Source organism: Rhincodon typus, unplaced genomic scaffold, assembly GCF_021869965.1.
Source record: "Rhincodon typus isolate 14 unplaced genomic scaffold, sRhiTyp1.1 hic_rhity00006446, whole genome shotgun sequence".
NCBI classification, from domain to species: Eukaryota; Metazoa; Chordata; class Chondrichthyes; order Orectolobiformes; family Rhincodontidae; genus Rhincodon; species Rhincodon typus.
This window is the reverse complement of record NW_025972084.1, coordinates 2,152-8,856: the sequence shown is the minus strand read 5'-3', so window position 1 is coordinate 8,856 and position 6,705 is coordinate 2,152. Positions and strand designations below refer to the sequence as shown.

General features: G+C 48.1%; 1 protein-coding gene across 5 annotated transcripts; it reads right to left on the bottom strand.

Annotated features, from left to right (window-relative positions):
* Positions 1-459: 459 nt before the first annotated feature.
* On the bottom strand, positions 460-6,432 carry LOC125482152 (heterogeneous nuclear ribonucleoprotein A3 homolog 1-like). Of its 5 annotated transcripts, none has more exons than XR_007261563.1 (11): positions 5,926-6,432; positions 5,693-5,839; positions 5,392-5,602; positions 5,212-5,304; positions 5,014-5,112; positions 4,853-4,927; positions 4,605-4,760; positions 4,367-4,510; positions 4,222-4,280; positions 1,548-1,635; positions 460-604 (listed from the first exon to the last, which is right to left on the bottom strand). XR_007261563.1 is itself a non-coding variant. In XM_048594152.1 (10 exons), the coding sequence occupies exons 1-9, from the start codon at positions 6,106-6,108 to the stop codon at positions 4,228-4,230; spliced, it is 1,164 nt and encodes a 387-aa protein (XP_048450109.1). In that variant the 5' UTR covers positions 6,109-6,123; the 3' UTR covers positions 3,273-3,677; positions 4,222-4,227. The 5 variants fall into 5 exon arrangements, 3 of the variants coding, with proteins under 3 accessions (XP_048450109.1, XP_048450110.1, XP_048450111.1); XR_007261562.1 differs by having other exon boundaries at positions 5,011-5,112; positions 5,926-6,123; XM_048594152.1 differs by lacking the exons at positions 460-604; positions 1,548-1,635 and adding an exon at positions 3,273-3,677 and having other exon boundaries at positions 5,011-5,112; positions 5,926-6,123.
* Between the last annotated feature and the right edge of the window lie 273 nt (positions 6,433-6,705).

Sequence of the window (6,705 nt, the reverse complement as noted above, 5' to 3'; positions counted from 1 at the left end):
CTGCTCACGTTTTAAGTGTGTGCCAAATCCAGAGTTAGACCCCAACACCACACACAATTCTGTGCACTTATGTTGCACAAAAAGACACTCTGAAGATGAGTCTAGGACCGAAACATCAGCCTTCCCGCTCCTCTGATGCTGCTTGGCCTGCTGTGTTCATCCAGCTCTACACCTTGTTATCTCAGATACTCCAGCATCTGCAGTTCCTACTATCTCTCCCTCTAAACCCTTCCTATCCATGTCCCCATCCATCTGCACTGTGACACTATCATCATATCAGCAGGAGGATGAGATCAAGAACTTAATGCCACACACACACGCCCCAAGGGAGCATCCACACCCTTTCGTAGGAAGCCCACTTCTTATTCATAGGAGCTCATTAGCAGGAATAGCCCCTCTTGACCGCATCTCTCCAAGATACTGGGTGTGAAGGAAGTTATAAAAAGCACAAACACAGCATTGTCAAAAGTGGCTTTATTCAAAAAAGCTGCACAACAGCTACGAGGAAATACACAGTATTCAACAGGTACAAGTCGAGAACACTCCTGTTCAGAGTTGAGCAAGGCCCGTTATGGATTAACGTACATCTTCCAGGGTGCTCCACCTGTTTGGAAGGCAAACAGCACAAGATTACCTCAGGAGCACAACAGCACACTCAGTAGTTCAGTGAGGACATCAGCTCTCTGCAAGACACCACCACACCCACCCCCCAGGCCCTTGTTCACTCAGGATATGGGTGGCCCATCCCTGATTGCCTTTTCTATGGGGTTGGGGGGGGTGTAAGAACCCCAGAGTCCTGTGTGGAAGGAGGACACCAAGGGATAATGTGCAGGTAGCAGTATTCCTTGCACCCGATATCATCCTGAGGTGTAAGACACTCTCAGAAGCCTCAGCAAGTGGTGCACACAACTGCAAATGGAGGGAGTGAATGTCAAAGGCGGGCAGGGCATGGTGATGATTTATCAGGGAGTAAGGGGGGGCTGTTGTGACACACAGACTTTTGTTTGGGAGGGGGTGAATCAGGGGGCATGTTACTCTGCAGGATTCCCAAGCTTCTGACCAACTCGGTAATGATATGGCCAAGACTGGTTCAGTTTCTAGTCAACAGCAGCCTCCCTCGACATTGGAAGATAGTGGTTAGAGTTTGTCCTGTTGGACAGAGGTGTCATCTGGCATTTGTGGGGAAGGGAATGTTGCTTGCTGTGTGTTAGATCAAGCCTGGGCACTGGACCCTACTGCATTGGGACGGCTTCTGTATCAGGATCATGAATGGTCCTGAACCACAGCTACCCAGGCAACTGGAGTATTAATTGCACTCCTGGACTTGTGTATTAAATGGCTTCGGAGGTGGGTGCTTGGAGGAAAGAGACATGAGATATTGCGTACATATCCCAGCGCTGACCTGCTCTTGTACAGAGCCCTAGGCCAGTCGATTTTAAAATGTCACAATGCTGTTAAATTAAGGGTAGATTCAGCAAAAGGCAAGACCTTTGCACATCAAGGAGGAAAACAGGCCGGAAACCCTCGGGATTTAATGGTCAGCTTACCTTTGGGAAAATTGCCGGAAAACACCAAGAAAGGTACTGCAGTCCAGGCAGGTGTCCGCCCCCTTTCAATCAATCATTCATAGCCCACCTACAAACACAAGGACAACAAGTCAAGATTGCACTGGTCTCCAGCAGCGGCCCCCAAAAAGAAAAAAAAACTCAAAACCAAACAAACCAAAACAAAAAACAAAATTAAAATTTAATTAAAAAAACCAAGAGCAGCAGAGGCACCAAGTTTACCCCAGAATAATATAAAAACGTAGAATAGGAAATGCGACCTTACCTATTTGGAATACCTGGTGTAACAGGGTAAGCTGTCTGCCTGCCTGTTTAATCCTAGTCGCAAGGCTTCCTTGTGGCTGCGCTACTCAATAGCTAGCCTCCCACGAAGCATAGAGCAACCCTCAAAAACGCCTACATCGTTTTAAGAATGCGGCACGCACTATCATCAAGTGATAACAAGCTGGCCTCGTCTTGCCTTCCGACGGTGCATGCTCGCGGCCTCGCTGAGCCAAGTGTTCTATACACGGTCTATACACTCCGCAGCTGGCAGTCCTGCCTGGTTCTAGCACAACGTTCCTTTTTTTCCTCCTCAGCTTCTTTTTTGTGCCTGCGTGTAGGGGGGGCCGCCAAACAAACAATTGAACGCTTGCTCCCTTTTGTTTTTTTTTTTGGTCGACGGCTTCGCTCTGGTCTCAACTACACAAGCTCACTCGCTGCCTGTGCCAAGGTAAAGTGTCCAGAGTCTCCTGACTGCTACAACGCAAAGAACTGTTTCGTGTGTTTTTTTTTGAAAAAAGTTTCTTCCACATTATGTTTCAAAAGGAAGCTTAAGACAAGTCACATCACAGCTACGTTCACGCCAGCCCAGTTACCCAGAACAGAGAGAGGACAGAGGGCCCCCCCCCCCCCCCCCCCCCCCAGACCTTGATTTATTACCCCTTCTCCCCCAATTCAAGGGAGCATTCAAAAGTAAAACCACCAAGTTTGAACCAGAACCAAGAAATCTGCCTGGCTCCAATGGATTGTAACGTGAACGTAGCGTGGCCCACACCTCATTCTAACAGAAAGCTTAGATCTCCTTAACTCAAGTGTTGAAGCTGTTTATGCTGCAACTTCAATATTACAAAAAAAGTGAATGAACTAAAAAAGGGCCCAATTCTACAGCAGCAGGGGCAGGTTTAAGAGCTGGTCCCTGCAAATATGTTGCCAGTAAAACCTCAACTGGCGCACCTCAAGTGAGGAGACAAACAGCCCCAGACCCCAAACCAACAGGGACATTGTATGTTAAGAGCCAAGTGGTGAACACAGGGCTGAACCCTGCACCTGTACTGGCACCTTGGGAGGGCAGACAAGTGGGCAATGGAGCCAGTCACGTACTCCAATGCACCACATCCTCCACTGGTGCTTAACTAAGTGTAGTGCACAGGGACACATTGGATGACCCAAAGCTCAACACAACATGGCCTTTCTGGACCAGGCACGGGGGGTGGTATGTGGAGCACTCAACTGCTGGAGGTTTGACTACAGCAACAGGGCCCCTGCCCAACCAGTGCAGTGTAAACTGCCTGGGCCAACTTGCCCAGAGGTGGGCAGCAGCAGGAACTAAGCTCAAGTCAGATCAAGAGGCAGGAAAAACCCCCAGAGGTCCTGACTGGCTTAAACATGTCCCTTGACAACCTTATCACTATGACCTTAAACAAGACAGACTACCTGCAGGGCTAATAAATGGAAAGTTTCTTTATTCTTAGTCATGATCACAACTAATACATTTATATCACTTGAAAACTGCAGCAATAAAATCAAAAACAATTCTAATAAAACTCACTGGAATGTTCATTGTACACTTCCAGGGGGAAGGGGGTAAGTCACAACTATAAAATAACCTGTTCGACAGTTTATCAAAATATCAATTACAGTCCTTACGCAGATATCCATGCATGTGGGTTTTAAATTTTTATTCCTTTCAAAGTTCATGAGTTCAAACACTGACTTTTCTGACTAAAAAGACATTTGCTTCTCTTCCGGTAGCAGTTGTGCCCTGTGCTTGGCTGAGATTTGTATTGTAGTAACCTGCTGTCTCCCTGTTACAATCTCCTGGCTCATCCTCGCCTGCTAAGTACTGTGTTCCTGTTGAACAACATGGGATAAAATTATTATATCGTGCACTCTCTCAATACATGTTTCTTTTTTTCTATTAAAAACATAGCCAAGGGCAAAAGGGGCAGGGCATCCACTGGCCAAACCCATTGCCAAGAAAATTTAACCCTACGAGTAATTATCCAGTTCATAGGTGCATGCGCACAGTAGATACACTGGCACTGCAATTAGAGATAGACGCAAACTGACTGCTATACTGTTCAGATGCAGTAATATATTTCAATTGAACATATATACACAACAGTCTTCAACACCCTTCTGCCCAACTCCCACTTCCAAAGGAGTAAGTGCTTGTTGTTATCAGGGGCTTCCTGGAGCTTCCAACTTGCTGGGCACAAGATTAGAGTGAAGAGGCCAAAAACCAATCTTCAATGCACAGCTTTGCCTCCCCAACCCACCAGATTGCTGTAGTTACTGATGCATTAGGGACCCGACCCACCCAGCAAAAACAAAAATAATGGGAGTCCCATGCTAGCCACAACCCCCCACTTGCTGCTGTTACCCATATACGCACCTGGCTTTAGAACCGCCGACTGAAGGATCCACCACCACCTCCTCCAGATCCATAATTACCTGCAAGGACACAGTCAGGTCAGTCAGACTCACTGCAGAAACCCAAGAGTGGCCAATGCACCGTGTCACACTCAGGAAGCGCTTACCTCCATAAGGTCCAGAGTTTCTCCCACCATAACCACCTCCTCCACCACCCTTCATTGGCCCATAGTTAGACGACTGCTGGTTTGGATAGTTGCCAAAATCATTGTAATTTCCACCGCCGCCTCCACCACCTCCTCCAAAGTTGCCTGCGTTGAGAATAAATAAGTGTCTGTGCAGATCAGGGCTTGGCATGCATGAACGACTGAAACGGCTGCTCAAAGTGAAAGGGGGCTGACTTACCACCAAATCCACCACCATAGCCATCATATCCACTGCCGCCACCACCTCCTCCGCTGAATCCGCCACCACCCTGGTTGCCATATGTCGGGCTGCCACCATAGCCAGGACCACCACGGCCTCCACCACCATAGCCGCTGCCGCCCCCATATCCACCACCTGTCATTCACAAATTAGACACGGTCAGCCACAAGGGATACAGTGAAACACAGGGCCTGCTGTCACCTGAACCCAGAGGCCATGACACATACCATCGCCAAAACCATTGTAGCCATCACCACAGCCGCCATAGTTGCCACCACCTCCTCTGGAGCCACCAAATCCACCTGCAACAAAGAAATCCGTCAGGGACACCAACAAACACCCACAAAAGTACCACAAACCACCAGGCTCAAACACAACAGCTCACCACCTCTGTTTCCGAAGTTGCCACCTCCTCCTCCACCACCACGGCCAAAGTTACCGGAGTTGCCAAAGTTGCCTCGGCCAAAGTTGCCAGAGCTTCCTCGTCCTACACAAGGAAAATATACACCAGGATTACAACAATAAAAAAGGTGACGCACAGCAAACAACAGGCCTATAGGCTCAAACAGCTCAGGGCACAGCTCACCTCGCTGGTTCATGCCAGAATTCTGCATCTCTTCACGGGAAAGGGCCTTCCTGACTTCACAGTTGTGTCCATTCACTGTATGGTACTTCTGAACTAGAGATGATGAGAAGTGAATTTAGTGGAATCTCAGCCAGAACCCCCAGTCAGTTACCCTCCCCAGAGGCAAGTTTCAACCCTTACCAACAATCTTGTCGACAGCATCGTGGTCATCGAACGTTATGAAGGCAAATCCCCTCTTTTTCCCGCTTTGACGGTCTGTCATTACTTCAGTCACCTCAATCTTGCCAAATTTCTCAAAGTAGTCCCGTAGGTGATGTTCCTCTGTATCTTCCTTGATGCCACCAACAAAGATCTTCTTCACCGTCAAGTGTGCTCCAGGCCTGGTGGAGTCCTAACAACAGACAAGCACCAAATCACAAAACGCTAGATACACAACTCAGCACGCCTGCAACTATCAGCCAGCCAGGAAAGGGGGACCCACCTCTCTTGACACAGCACGTTTGGGCTCCACAACACGACCGTCGACCTTGTGAGGCCGGGCAGCCATGGCACTGTCCACCTCTGAGACGCAGGAATAAGTCACAAAGCCAAAGCCCCTGGAGCGTTTTGTATTTGGGTCTCTCATCACCTGAGAAGAGATTGTTACACACAATCAGCCACACACCATAGAAAGGACACCAACAAACTGCTGTCAAACAAGGGACTCAAACTCACCACACAATCTGTCAGCCGGCCCCATTGCTCAAAGTGGTTCCGCAGGCTGTCATCTGTCGTTTCGAAGCTCAAGCCACCAATGAACAGTTTGCGCAGCTGCTCAGGCTCCTGCGAATCCTCCAAGAGAATTGCAAGGAGGAAAGCATTAGCACACAAGAGATTATCTACTGGTGACCAGCTCATGAGCCAGTCTCCATCCCCAGGCCCACAACAATTGGTAATGGAAAATCTGCTCAGATGGGGAGTACACCACAAGCCACTCAGTGACCTGGACCTAACATGGGAAGCTAAGTCTTTCAAAACAGAAAGGAAAGAAACAGATTTCACTGGGGTAACAAGATTCATTCACAACCCTCCTAATCAAATCACAGTAGATATGACAGCCTCTGCCCAGGCCACTTGCCCCAGTCAGAGGCAAGAAACAAAAGGACAGTGAATGTGCAACTATAAGATTCACCACAAGGGGGAATAACAATCAGGAGGGGAAAAGCAGCCCAACTACACCACAGTACATGGCCACAAGTGTCATGAGGCAGAAACAGGAGAAATAAAGTAGGTGTGGCAGCAGTCCCACAGGGGAAGGGAACAGTCACCAATACAATTTAAACAGTAAAACCATTGGCAGAAAAGAGCAAATGTAAGGGAAATTGAAAACAGTCCACCATTCCACAGGAGTGGAAAGTGAGGAAAACAGAAGTGAATTAAAAATGAAAATCAACAGCAAAAGGGATGAAATTCAACAGTGAGGCAAGGTAGGGGTGAATAACACAGGAACAGCTA

Excerpts from the sequence above, each read along its gene's own strand:
- LOC125482152 (XM_048594154.1), bottom strand. The coding sequence starts at position 6,108 with ATGAGCTGGTCACCAGTAGATAATCTCTTGTGTGCTAATGCTTTCCTC. Across the intron at positions 5,840-5,925 it reads GCCGGCTGACAGATTGTGTG|GTGATGAGAGACCCAAATAC; the intron begins GTGAGTTTGAGT and ends ATCTCTTCTCAG. Across the intron at positions 3,678-4,366 it reads AAACTCTGGACCTTATGGAG|GAACACAGTACTTAGCAGGC; the intron begins GTAAGCGCTTCC and ends GTTGTTCAACAG.